At 45.7% G+C, this 14,644-nt stretch overlaps 1 protein-coding gene across 1 annotated transcript in view; it reads left to right on the top strand.

The window, feature by feature from the left end:
- Positions 1 to 1,210: 1,210 nt before the first annotated feature.
- RAC2 (Rac family small GTPase 2) overlaps positions 1,211 to 14,644 on the top strand; it is a 110,047-nt gene continuing 96,613 nt past the window's right edge. The window contains exon 1 of the mRNA XM_029590058.1: positions 1,211 to 1,557. Coding sequence (XP_029445918.1) covers positions 1,523 to 1,557 — 35 coding nt within the window. The 5' untranslated portion in view covers positions 1,211 to 1,522. The remainder of the gene's footprint in view (positions 1,558 to 14,644) is intronic.

The raw sequence follows: 14,644 nt of genomic DNA on the forward strand, positions 1-14,644 counted from the left end.
CATGTTAGGCAGTCATCCCTCTGACTCCTACCAAGGCAAAATCCTCATTCTCCAACTCAGAAGAAATCCCTTTCAGACAGACTAAGGAGTGTGAGCTTCATTCCCCTTTTCTTAGATTGTCAGGAAAATCTCAGGAAACAATCTCCAGTCCTAAGCCCTGGGCAGCCCCAGCCACCTACCCAAGACAGGAAGCAGGGCAGGAAGTCCTTTCCCCTTGGAGAGACGCCCTCCAGCACCTCTCTCTTAGCCAGGGAGACTCTGAAGAAGCCTAAAGCACAAGGGCATAGGGGTTTTATTAAAAATTGACACCTCCCACAGGGGAGCGTTAAACCTCTTCTACCACTCTATTCTAACCTCACACCCAGGTCTGTTGAGACTCTGCAGCCTGCTAGTGAGGGACAGATTTGGGACCCCCTTACATATGAATCAATTAAATATTGTATATGTTTATTTTTTTAAAAAATTATATTTATTAGCACTTAATATACTGCCTGCAAAAAGTAATCCATGCAGTTTACAATAATGAAACAATTATTTAACATTATTTTCAATTAAGTGCACGCTAATTGATAAGTAGCCCTGCACCATCCTTGTTATCTATGTCATCTGTGCTTATGTATGCCAAGCTATACTTTTGACATATTTGGGGGGGGGGGGGCATGGGATTGTACCTGTAATTGCCTCCCCTCTGCCTGCAACAAACACACACACACACACACACACTCAAACACACACACATATATACACACACACATACACACACAACATACACACACATACACACAAACACATACACATATATACACACACACACTCATACATACACAACATACACACACACACATATACACAAACACACACACATACATACACACACACAAACACACAGACACACACACACACACAAACACACACACAACCCCCCTACATATTCCTTCTACGGTTCCATCTCCACAAATCCATTGTAGAATGTGAATTTGAACTGTGTTCTCTGTAATGCCCCACCTCCCCATTCCTCAGTACAGTCAGTAACACCCCTGCTGACTTTTATTTTTAAACAAACTTGAAATGGCCTTTTTTTTTCAGCCCTCCCCCCACCCCCCCTCCTTTCGGTACCAATCAGGAGGAAGCAGCTGCTAAGGGTGCCTTGATTGTGGCTGGCAGTCAGCGATGAGGAAGTAAAGAAAAACTGAGACATTGGGCTGCTGTCTCTGTGTGGAGGAGAAGGAGGCGTGCCCCAGAAGGGAAGAGGACCAGAGGAGCCACAGCACCTCCAGACAACCTCTTCAGCACTTAAACTGTCCTTTTAGTATAGGATTTTTTTTTTCAATCAACTTTTAGGAGTTGAGTAAATATTGGCAGTTCCTCTTCCTCGTGCCAATCCCATTGTCCTCTCTCTCAGCCCGTTTCTCCTTTTTCTTCGTTCTTTCATTTATTTTTTTATTTTCTCACTTCCCCGCTCCAGTCGTGCCAGAGAGAGAGTTGGGTCCTCTCCTCCGCTTCGACTCGACTCCCCATAACGATGCAGGCCATCAAATGCGTGGTGGTGGGAGACGGGTAGGTATCACTTCCCTTTTTTAAAGGTTTCATCTGTGTATTTTTAGTTTCTTCATTCTGTTGCGCTCTTCCCGAAAAGGCCTCATGGCCTCCCCCCTCCCCTCCGACCTCTCTGTAAGGCTAGTTGCAGCAAAGTCTGCATTGCACCCCTATAGCAAACAAGCAGGAGGTGGTGCAGGGAGTGCTTGAGTGATGAGGGGATGATACTGATGAGTGTGAGGAAGGAGAGGGCAGAGTTTTTCTGGACGGATGGGGTCTGAGCCCCTTCTGAAAATATCCCAGCGCTGCCACCGACCACCTAGCTGCAGGTCATAAAGAGCAGATGAGTCAGTCTGGGATTTTTAATACCTGTGGCAGAGTGCTGTACGAGAATCTCAATCTGTTAGGCTTTTAAAGAGGAATTGAAAAATCAGTACTGAATTCTTACGAGCAAAAGACCAAAAAGGGAGCCACTGTGTCATAGAGGGCTTGTGTAGCTCATCAGAGCAATTTCTAGAGAGAAGGCATAGACAAGACGAGTCGGGCTTAAGGCGGCGAGCGTGTTTTTGGCGCGGCCAGGGAGAGTGTGGGGTTCTGCCTTCCCATTTTCAGGGATGCTCAAGAATTTCTTCACCGAAGGCATGGCCCAGAAATGCTTTGTGCCAATTTTTCTGGCGCCAGTGTGAGTGAGGCTGCTGGCTCAGCCAGGCTCCAGTAAGGGAGGCTTCCGTACAGCAAGTGAGCACGAGTTTCCAGCCTCGCCCACGGTAATGAGTGGGAGCTTCATAACTGCACTCTGCCAAAATGTCTGCCTTCCAGTGAACGAGTGAGGATCCAGCAAGCCTGACAGGATGCGCAGCTTGGAGCAGCTGTGCTATGTGAAGTTCATTTTCCTGTGCAGGAGGAGCACTGAGAGGTTAAAGCTGGCACTGGGAGGGACCCAGTCAGACTTATCTGTGGCATTCATCAGCAGTGGTGGTTCTTTCAAGCGCAACACAGTTGTACTGTTTTGGGCTCGTTTGCTCTGTGTAAGAACTTCCTGCTTTAGTTCACCTATGAGGAAGCCTACACAGTTAAATATTTAACTCAAAGGCAACCCCCCCAGAAACAAAACAGAGAAATAAAATATCTAGACAGTACAGATTCCACATGCAATTGCTGAAGTTTATTGTGTTTATTTATTGCTTGGATTTATTATCCACTTTTTTTTTTTTTTTTTTTAATACAAAATTCACCCAAGGCAGGTTACAGCATATTAGAATGGCAGCGTACAGAGGTCATTTGCAGCTTCACAAATAAAAAGGCGAGAAACAAATCAGAACAGGAGCAGAAACCATATCAGAACTTGATAATAAAAAGGTGCACCTCGGGACGAACCTTAAATAGATCAGCAAACATTGACTAGGTTCTAACAGCAGTGCAGCAGAAATATTGGTGACAAAAGAATATAGGCATATTTACGGAATTCAAGGGGATGCAAGGCAGTTTCCCCGGACTAAGTCTATCAGAGTTCCAAGTCAGGCATTAAAGACCTCACAGCAGAGGCAGGCTTTTATTTGTTTCCTGAAGTGGGAGTAAATCAACATCTGTCAAACTCAGGGATCTGCAAAATCTCTAATCTCCAGGGTCATGAGGGGAATCAGGAGGCTCAGAAAGCTTTCACACTGGGTCAAGTTGAATGTGGTTTATATTACCTGCTGGAAGACATTTGTCCACATCTCAGAATCATCACTGAACTTCACTCCTGGCCTGCAGCACCCCTTGCCATTCACTTAATAGGTGCCCCTAGCAGGAGGTGCTGTAGATCAAGACTGAGGTACACTGGCAGAGTTGTGCTGGAATAGCAGGGTCATTCTAGTGTATTTATTGACAACAAAATATTTCCATACGTGCAGTATTTGCATTTACAATATTTTGACAATACAAACTGAAGCTATTTGCATCACATAACAAATAAGCTAATTTTGATATTACTGACAGGTTTGCCCAGAAAACTCTCCATGATTGTGGGGCACAACGTTCCTTTTCAGTGTAATCCTTTTCTCTGGACTGGCATTTCTTCCAAGGGCACACAAAAAAAAATGTATATTGGGGCTGTCTTCACTATCAATATCTCCCCTCTCACTAGTCCCCAAGGTGTGGGTTCTATCTACGGGAGTGAAGGCAGGCAGTGGTGTGGATTCTCTTAGGCGTGTGAGTTTCCTGCAGTTTACTCTCAGGCCGATACAGTACAATGCGCTCCGACGGAGCGCACTGTTAACCTGCCCTTGGACGCGCGTTTTCCCTTACCCCTTATTCAGTAAGGGGCAGAAAATGCGTGTTCAACCCGCGGCACCTAATAGCGCCCTCAACATGCAAATGCATGTTGAGGGCGCTATTAGGTGTGCCCGCGCACAGGCAAGTGGCCTGTGCGCGCACCGGGAGAGCGGGCGTTCGTCCGCTCTCCCGCGGACTTTACTGAATCGGCCCGTTTGATAGTTAACAATGCAGTAACACTGAGGACAAACAGGTGAAACACAGAACTGTGTGTTTAACTGAAAAGTTACTGATTTTATCAAAATTAACTCCATGTCCATTTGTCCAAACTGAATAATCTTACAGCTGCAGGTTGGGTCCACTTCTCTGTACGTGTTCCTAGGCTCAGGGAGATGCTGTAATGAGGGAATGACATCATTAAAGAATTTTAGACCTTATAAGCGATGAATAGGAGTTGATTTGTACAATGCAGCTAGCAGAGGCTGTAGTATACAAATCAACTCCAATCAAATCAACTTTCCATCGCTTATAAGGTCTAAAATTCTTTAATGATGTCAATTTTACAATAAGTACCTCTAAATGTGTCTGTAACAACACCCCCACTTACCCCAACCCACCTCCCAAAAACTCACCCCAGATCAAAATGCCCCTTACAATGGTCCATCTATTGAGTGTCCGGCTGCACCTTATAAAGTGTGTGTGTCTCTCTCTCTCTCCCTCTCCTTCTCTCCCCCTTCATGCTGAAGAAAATTAGGGGTTATGTGCTGGAATGCCCCTTTTCTGCCTACTTTTTCTGGGCGTGCGTACATTGATGTACACATGCACTTCCCAGCTATTTAAAATTTGCATAACTTAAACATGTGGAGGGGGTGACAAAAACCTCCTCACCAACCAAAAAGGTGAAAAACGTCTCTGACTGTCAGTTATCTCCTCTGAGTGATTACTTTCACTGCAGCCCCTGGTTTCCTTAGAGGGATGCTACGGGTCTTTGGTCCAGATCCGAAGGGTAACTATTACCGTGGCTCTAGGTTATCACCTCCAGTCAAAAAACTTGAACATGGGAGGTCACGTGATGCGATAGCCTGACTAGCCGTGCTTCTCAGCGCTCTGGGTGCTGGCCCGCGAAAAGCTAAAAATTTGAGGTGTCAATCTACTCGAAATCGGTAGCGGGGGGTACGAAAAGGCAGCGGAATAGCTCAGGACGTCCACGATCTGCTTTGTAGGCTGCAAGGAATGTCGACGAAAACGCCCCGCAAAGAAAAATAAAAACCTAAAAGCGGAGGGGCTGAGCAGAAAATGGCGGACGGCGGGAAGCAGCAGGAAATGGCGAGTCTGGATGAGGCAGCGATTGTGCGAATGACTGCTGCTGTTGTGGTAGCGTTGGAGCCTAATTTTACTGGAATCGCCGAAAACTTCGCCACACTTAAGGAATCGCTAACTGATATTGGTCACAGGATTGACATTACAGAGGGCCGAATAGCAGCAGTGGAGGAAGATCAGCAAGCAATGGTGGCCAGAATTACAGCATTGGAGACTGCAGCAAGCGCAGCAGAAGCCAAACTGGAGGACTTAGAAAATAGAGCCAGAAGGAACAACTTAAAATTCATGGGTCTGCCGGAAGAGATTCAAGAGGGTGAGTTACAAGCTATACTTGAATCCTGGCTACCTGGGGCCTTAAGTGTGGAATCCTTAGAGGGCTGGCTTACAATAGAAAGGGCCCACAGGCTGGGATTCCGGAGAGACTCAGATACGCGCCCCCGCCTGGTCATAGCACGTTTCGTGAACTGGGCGCAACGTGCAACTATCCTTGCGGCATACCGGAAAAAAAGAGACCTAAAGTATAAAGATCACAAAATAGTGATATTTCAAGATTTTTCAGCTGCGGTGGCAGCCAAGCGCAGACTGTTTTCGGCTACCTGTAATGACTTATACAACAAGAACATCAGATTCGTGCTCCAGTACCCGGCTATATTACGAATCTGGCGGGATGGAAAGGTGAGCACCTTTGACTCCCCGGAAAAAGCCATGGCCTGGCTGGGAACTTCTGGCAATAATAAGTAGAAACTGGGACAAGCTCCCAGTCCTTGGAACTGCTGTGAGAGGAAGGATTTCTACAAGTACAGCAGCTATTGCATGAAAGAGCGAGGATGTGGTGCAAATTGCTTCGTATGTGATCGGATTGCTGAGAAGCGAGTTCTATACTGGGAGTGCGGATTATGTTATACAGTGGTTTCGTCATTCTGGCTGTTGACATGCCTTCAGTTTCTAGAAGGTGGAGATTCCGGGGGTGCCATGAGCTTTGGCTGGTATGACAACGTGGGACTGCTGTGTGGTCTGCCCCTGGAGTGCCCCGGGGCAGCTGTGCAGGAGGCTACACGAGTTAAAGACTACCAAGTGAATGAAGTCCTCCGTCCGGATATGGGACGTGTATGGGTCTTACACTGCCTTGGGAACCTACCTTTTAGCAGTTACCAGTTTGTACTGTTTAGTTATGTAAACATATCGAGGACACTTAATCCTCTGATGGTTCTGGGGTTGTAATGTTGTCACTACATAAAACATATTCTGTAGCTACCCATGTGGTTAGGTACGTATGGCTAAGGGTTCTGCAATTAACCCGGTCCTACGTGGGCCAGCACCTGGTCGCATCGTTTAACGGACCTCTAGCCTAAAGATGTGGGCCGGTTTGATTATATTGTATATAGTTGAGGGGGGCAAAGGGGGGAGGCTGGGGAGAGGGGGTACGGGGAAGGGGGGAACTCACAAGGGGGACATACACCATACGTGGGCAAACGACTGGCTAGGTACTGTAGCTTTAGGACTTGAGGAGGGGGCGGTTCAGGCTGGGAGACCGATCCCCTTGAAACCCAAACAAAGGATTCCATGGTACACGACCGCACTGGAAACAGGATAGGTTACACACGGTATATCTCCTGGAATGTAGGTGGCATAAGCACGCCTGTTAAGCGGAAAAAGATACTTACTTCTTTACAAAGACAGAAAGTGGGGATTGCAGCCCTTCAGGAAACGCATTTGTCTGCTGCCGAAAGTCTTAAATTGAAAAGGCAATGGGTAGGGCAGTGCTTCTATACCCCAGCAATTGGACAAAAGGCTGGAGTTGCACTCTTAATCCATAAGAGCCTTAAGTTTGAATTAATCAAACAGGAATCTGATGCCCAGGGAAGGTTTCTCATTCTGATTGGCAAGCTGAATGGCAGGGAGATAACAATCTGCACAGTATATGCGCCAAATGTATATACCCATTCTTTCTTTCAGGGGTTGCTGGGAAAAGTATTAGTCATGTCTCGGGGCTCTCTAGTGCTCTTAGGTGATTTTAACTGTGTGGGCGACCCCAGTGTGGACCGCTCGCGGCCTGCACTCAACACACCTAATATGCTGGGGAAGGGGGTTTCCTTTCTTTGTGCTGAATTACATTTGTTGGATATTTGGAGGACGCTTCACCCGACTGAGAGGGATTATACTCATGTTTCGAAGGCACACTCGACGTTATCTCGAATAGATTATGTGCTGGTCTCCTCCTCTCTATTGCCTCAGATAGGACAGGCAAAAATTGGGCCTATAGAAATCTCAGACCATGCAATTATCTGGGTGGAAATTGGAGATGGTCTGGGGGAGCCTCCCTGTAGACTTTGGAGGTTTCCTGGCCACTTGCAAGGGGATTCTAAATTCCTGGACTTTCTAATCGCTAAATGGGATGATTTTGCGCATAATAATAGGGCTCACAAGAACGACCCGTGGCTGTATTGGGCAACCAGTAAGGCAGTAATGAGGGGAGAAATCACATCCTATACGATAGCACAATCTAGGGCGATGGCTAGAAATATTGCTCGTTTGGAAACACAGTTGACACAGGCCAGGCAACAGCTGGCACAAATGCCATCTCCCCAGGCCCAAACGCACTATAATGACATCTTGCGTACCTTGAATGGGATACTTCATGAGAGAGCGCAGAGGGGACTACAGCGGGGAGCTCATAAATTTTTTAGGTTTGGAAATAAGTCTGGGAGGGTTTTGGCAAATATGGTCCGGTTAGCCAGGAGGAGTACAGTGATTGATAAGCTGAGGAAAGGTGATGGGACACCAATAACGTCTGGGAGGGAGATCTGTGCAGAGTTCCGGAAGTTTTATGAGAGGCTCTACTCCGAAGAAAGATGGGGGGGCACAGCTCAGGAGGAAGAATTCTTCCGTGATCTGCCCATTCCAAAAATTGATCCACAAAAATTAGCTTCAATTAATAAACCTATACAATTAGAAGAGCTGAGGAGCGCTATCATGGCAAGTAAGGCAAATAAAGCCCCCGGCCCTGATGGTTTTAGTGCCGAGTACTATAAATGTTTAATTTCCCGGGCCACAGAAGACTTGCTTCTTTTTTACAGAGAGGCTCAACGGAGAGGGCAGTTCCCAGAAGAGACAACTAGAGCGTTTATCACTGTTCTTGAGAAACCGGGTAAGGACTTATCCTCCCCGGCGGCTTATCGGCCGATTTCTCTCTTAAACTTTGAGGCCAAGGTATTTGCAAAAATCCTGGCGGACAGGATGAGTGCGGTTTTTCCAGATCTTATCACAGATAATCAGGTAGGCTTTGTCAAAGGGCGGGCAATCAGCACCAATATCACCAAACTCATTATAGCAATGGAGGAGTGCCATAAACAGGGGAATCCAGCGCTCCTGGTGGGCTTTGATTCAGAAAAGGCCTTCGATAGGGTCTCCTGGGATTACCTGTTTTCGGTCTTGGGGAGATATGGTTTTGAAGGTGAGATTGTTCACAATATTAGGATGCTCTATCATGCCCCTAAGTCTGCTATTCGGGCTAACGGTCAGGTCTCAGACGATTTTAGATTACATCGGGGTGCACGACAGGGCTGCCCTCTGTCGCCATTATTGTACATCCTCTCAATTGATCCGCTTCTACGGAAAATAGAGACAGATCCGGAGATTAAGGGGTTCATCTGGGGGAGGCAGGAATTTAAAGTATCTGCTTTTGCAGACGATGTTTTGGTGTTTCTTACCTCCCTACAAAACTCCCTTGACAGGGTACTAGTACATCAGAGATTATTCGGGTCCTTTGCAGGGTTGAAAATAAATGTGGAAAAATCAGAGGCTATGGATCTTGGGAGGTCGGTGCGCCAGAATTGGAAAGGGGATTTTCTACTGAAGTGGGCAGGCAATACCATGAGGTATTTGGGTATTCTGCTGACCAGAGACGTCAAGCAGCTTCAGGAGACAAATATTCGTCCCCTTCTGCACAATATGACTAAGAAATTGCAAATGTGGAGCTCTCTTCCGCTGTCTTTGAAAGGCAGAATTGTGCTATTAAAAATGCTGGAATTGCCTAGATGGCTGTATGTTTTACAACAATTACCTATCTGGTTAACTAAGGCCGACATTGTAGGTATAAATAGGGTCATACGTATTTTCTTATGGGGAGGACGTAAACCCAGATTGGCCCTCACGACGCTTCAGCTCCCCGGTCGGCAAGGGGGGTTAGCATGCCCGAATTGGAGAGCTTATAATTTAGCCTGTGTCTTATGACATATCCAGGATTGGCTGGATGGCACTGGAAAATTCACGCCCCGTACCTTTTTATTAGAATGGCTTAGTCCCTATATGCCGGAATCCCTGATGCAAGTTGGGGGCACCCATTTCCCGGCCACTTATCGGGGACATATGATATTACAGTCAGGCCGGAAGGCTTGGCGATTTTTGTGTTTGCATATCCTTCGCTTACAGAGCCCTATAACTCCTTACATGCCGTTCTGTGGCAATCCCATGTTCCCCAGTGGGATGATGGGGGCTGTTTTCAAAACTTGGGAGGCTAAGGGGATACGCAATGTTTATCATTTGTATGAGCTGGGATCTAGGAACTTGTGGTCTTTTCAAGATTTCAAACACGTTTATGGGGTGCGACCACAAGATTTCTTTGTGTACCTGCAGGCAAGGCATTATGCTCATAGCCTAATAGGTTCGTACACCATGGGACCGTTGTGGGACCCATTGCGCGCATTTTTTATGCCCAGGGACAAGTCAGGCCATTCCTGCTCTACATTGTCTCGTGCTTTACGAGATATACCTGTTATAGAGGCAAAAATGGTAATTCAAAATAAATGGGTTCGAACTGCTAATGTATACTTGGCTATGTCGGATATTGAGGAAATACTGGTTAACAGTACCAAAATATCGGAAAATGTCTTGCTTCAGGAATTGGGGTTTAAACTTCTGCATTGTATGTATATCTCCCAAGCTCAAAGATTTGCAGCCCACCTCAGCGACTCTGCAGTTTGTCTTAAATGCAAAAAGGAAGTAGGGACATATATTCATGGATTGTGGGAGTGTCCTCAGTTGGAAGCTTTTTGGTCAGAGGTGTTGTCGAGTCTGGAAAGGATACTTCACACTTCAGTTCCCAAGGACTTGAGGCTTTGCCTTTTCAGATTACCCCAAGGAGAGTTGAAGGAGCTGCCAGAGTGTGATATGCGGTTCTTGGAAAAGGCACTGATCGTGGCGGTGCAGACGATCATGTCACAGTGGATATCTGAAGACAGGCCCTTGGGAGGGCAATGGCATGTACGTCTGGTGACGCTCTTACAACATGAGTTTTGGATGGCGCAATCGCAACCGACGGCAAAGAAGGACATATGTGCAGCGGTTTGGAATAAGTTTTGGTGGTCACTTACGGACTCTAAACGGGATTTGATCCTTACCGTTACTGGATACAAATACAAACATTCAGGAGAGACTGGGTGCAAAACCTAGCGGGAAACAGATGGGTTTGAACTGGTATGCCAGGCTGCTTTTGATATGCTTAAGGTATATGGTGTATGTGGTTAAGGGGGTGGGAAGGGTGGGGAGGGAGATGGGTTTCACCTGTTTTATCCTGTTTTCATATCCTGTTTTCTAGTGTTTTGTTTTATATAAAACTGTAATAAAGAAAGATTTAAAAAAAAAACAAAAAACTTGAACATAAGATACAAAAATCTGAACAAAGTCTCTCTTTTACTCAAGGTAGCCCCTGTTCTGGCTGATTCACAGCACAGTCTCATACAGATTGACATTCAGCAGTCTCTTGCCTCATTTGGCAGAGCAGCTGGCTTACATTGGGTTCCTCCTCTGCCGAGTCTCTTGCCTCTCACCACAGATTTCCTTTTGGGGAGCATTCAGTGTGAGGTGGCAGTTGTGATTTGCTTGAGGACAATGCACGTACACATCACCCTCCACCCCATACAGGTTGCATTTTACTCACTCACTGTACTCAGCGCTGGTGTGGCCAGACTGTTTATATCTCCCCCAATTTACATATTTGCAAGACAAGCTAAAATGCTCTGTAGAGACACACTTAAACATTTTTTTAATCTGTCCAGGGTAGAAACAGTAGTCTCTCTCCCTTCCAGTCATGAAGCTGTTAGCCAGGTGCTGTGTGTGATCATTTGCCAGTGAGAGATGCACCACTGCTTTCCAGCCTCCAATTCAGAACCCCTCTGAGTCTAGTACAGGCCAAGGCCCAGGTGTTGGGACCCAGCCTGGCGGCTTCTTTGGATACCCGACAGATCAGGTAACTAAACTTTTCAGGGGTCTCAGGTCTCAGCCGAGGTACCTGAATTGGCCCAGGTCTAAACTGACACTCTGGCATTGCGCTCGGGCCTAGGCCATGGTCCCTGCTTTGGACCTCGCCCTATGTCCTAGGCGATGTCCCAGGTTCAGGCATAGGCTGAAGTGCCGGCATCACACTCACGTAGGCCGCAGCCCCAGTTTTGAGCCTTGGTCTATACCCTAGGTGAGGGCCCAGCCGTGGGCCTAGGCCTAGGCCCAATGCATTCTTTTTAAACATGCAACGAATAAGGTTCATTTCATTTGGTGGTCCCTAAATTCATTTCGGGGCCCCCAAATGACACAAATTGCCCTTATTTGTTCTGTTTTGCACATTCTTTTAAAACAAATGCACATCTCTAGTATTTTTACCATTTTCCATCAACATTTCTTCCAACTCTGTGTGCTCAGGAGTAGCCACACCTATTGCTTCTTTGCATTGAGCTTCCATCCCCAGCTGGGGTGCTGTAGGTCAGGAATGAGGTTATTGGCAGAATCTGGGTGTGTTTCATTACTGGAATAGTATGGGGTGTTGCGGAGCAGGATTGAGGTAATTGGCAGAGCCGTATGTATGGGTCCCAGGACTGGACTAGGAGAAACTACTGAATGCATTGGAAGTCATGCAGTGACTATATCAAAGAAGTCATGGGAGTTACAGCTCAGAACAGATATGTCCTTCATTATATTAAACTCCTTCCTATGAAACTGAAAAGTTATGCTCAGAAGCATAAAAAAATAGGGAAGTAAGGCAATTTCCAGTAATTTGACTAGGCTTGATCTGAAAAATCCAAAGCTTCTTCCCCTCAGAAAAAATATCTTCCATTAAATAGTAACATTAACAAAGTGCACCTTTTGTTTGCAGTTAAATGTGTTTTTGCTGCTGTTTTATTTGTAAAGCTGCTCATATGCTGCTATTCTAATGTACTGTATACCTCTTTTGTTGACTGCGGTCTTCAAAAAGTTAATTTCAAAAAGGTAGGAAATAAACAAACAAATAAATAAATAAAACATATGTGAAACTACCCCTTCGTCCAGTCGGATGGGGCACACAAAGGGGCAGATTTTCAAAGGGTTATGCGTGCATGTTATAAAATCGAGAGTAGATTTGTTCGCGCCGGGTTGCGCGAACAAATCTACTCCTGCGCGCACCTTTTAAAATCTACCCCAAAATGTTGAGATAGTCATGCCCCATGTAGTCTGAGTGCCAGTCTCTCAGTCGAAGGCGTCAGCAATACAGATTAAGCTGATGGTGTAGTAGACCCGGGCCTAGTGGCAGACAGGGCAACAATCTTTGCTTAGACTGGAACAGGGAAACCAACCTCTGGGGTTTCCTCTCTGTGAACCCTATACTCACTATTTCTATTGTCTGTGCTGGTATTCCACTGGTACCCCAGTCATTGTCCCTACTAATGTATATACCAAACAATTAAAACTTTTATTTCTGGGTTGACCAGTATATCAAATATTTATAAGCCAGCTGGTGATAGTGCAAGATACAGATTCAATCAGAGTTCATGGGCTTTCAAAGCCAAGATACAGCTTCCAGAAATCATTGGAACAGTTATGGACAAATTGCACAGATGCTCCCTGAGAATTATTTCAATCTTTTACCATGCTCTACATTACTCCTCCATCATACTCTATTAGAAATATGTTACATTTTTGCACTGCTTCACCAGTCCCAAATGGATATCTGATCCCTCGAACCACAAGATATCTCAACCTCTTCTCAACACATCAACCTTAGCTTCAAACTGAATCAGGTACTCACATCATTAGCAACAGAATAGCCCTTCTTTTTAGCTCCAATACTCTGTAGCCCTGCAGTGTCAAAGACTTCTTTGGCATCCTCAGCACACTCCATTTCCTAAGGGCCTCTCCTTCCCTTGGTCCTCCCCTGTCTCTGAGGCCAATTCTTCCCTAGGTTGTTTCCTCATAAAAGGAAGCACCTTTTATAGTTTAGTCCTTTCCCCTTAAAGGGGGAAGCCCCGGAAGTGCCCTCTCCTATAAGGAGGGGTCCTGGTCTCACCAGCCTTTACTGACAGTTCCTTCCAGCCTCTTAGTCTATCTTGGAGTCTCCTCCTGCCAATTACTATGAATCAGATTATATAGTTTTATGACCACTTCCCAATGAGGATCTTCTTCCCAACCCTCTTAAAGGAAGGAACCATTATCATTTGAACCCATCATTAACTCCCTCTAGAAATTTTCCTTTTCCATCTAGTGATGGTTCACTGGTACAGCACATTTTGAGCTTTCTTTATTCCCTTCTTCCTAAAGAGAAAACTTTGGGGGCTTCCCCACCCAAAATCTCTCCCATACTGTACTCCTAGATGTTGATTCAATTTAGAGAACTCATCACACATAATAGATGACAGCAGATTGACCCATCCAGTTTGCCCAGTTGCCAGCCATAGACACTTGACTGTCAAATCTTGGTTGTCTTCCTCTTTGGATCTCTACCAGCTTGGATGGAGGAGCATATAAGTTCCCATACATAATCCAAAATGCATCTTCCCCCTCCCCCCACCCTATGCTTTATTACCAAGCTTTGTAATTCTCTAAACAGCTACCGACACTAGCAAAGCTGTTGCCCCAAAACATCCGACTGCTTAAGTCCCTGTGGCCTTGCTGGATAGGGCTTGGACACCATCAGCCTGCTAGCATCAATCCAGTTGGTTTCTGAGGAGTTATAAGCTGCTGGTTCCAACCCAGGTGCCCTGTACCTGCAATGTCACTAAGTCATGCTTCCTTTATCTGCCCTTTGTTTTTTTTCTTATCATCTCTTCCTGTGAGACTACTCTCAGAGGGAAGGATGGGTAGGCTACAATACTGCAACCTCTAACTCTGATCCTACCTCTGTCTTCTATACCTGTCCCAAGCATGCCTGAATTCTCTCACAGTATTAGTTTCTGCTACCTCTGCTAGTAGATTTTTCCAAGCATTTATGATCTTATCAGTAAAGAAGTATTTTGTCATTTTACTCTGAACTTTTCTCCCTCCAACTTCATATCATGATCCCTTGTCCTTAAAGTTCAATTTTTATGGAAAATGTCCTATAATTTATGGAAGTCTATTAAATATTTGAATCTTTCTATTATATCCGCCCAGTCCTTCTTTTTTCCAGCAAATACAGTTTGAGTGCATCAAGCCTTTCTTGTAGGGTTTGTGTTGCAGGCCCTTCTCTGAATTGTTTCCATCTTCTCAGATTCCTTGTGAAGGTACAGTCCCCAGAACTGAACACAGTACT

Source organism: Rhinatrema bivittatum, chromosome 2 (genome assembly GCF_901001135.1).
Source record: "Rhinatrema bivittatum chromosome 2, aRhiBiv1.1, whole genome shotgun sequence".
Classification (NCBI taxonomy): Eukaryota; Metazoa; Chordata; class Amphibia; order Gymnophiona; family Rhinatrematidae; genus Rhinatrema; species Rhinatrema bivittatum.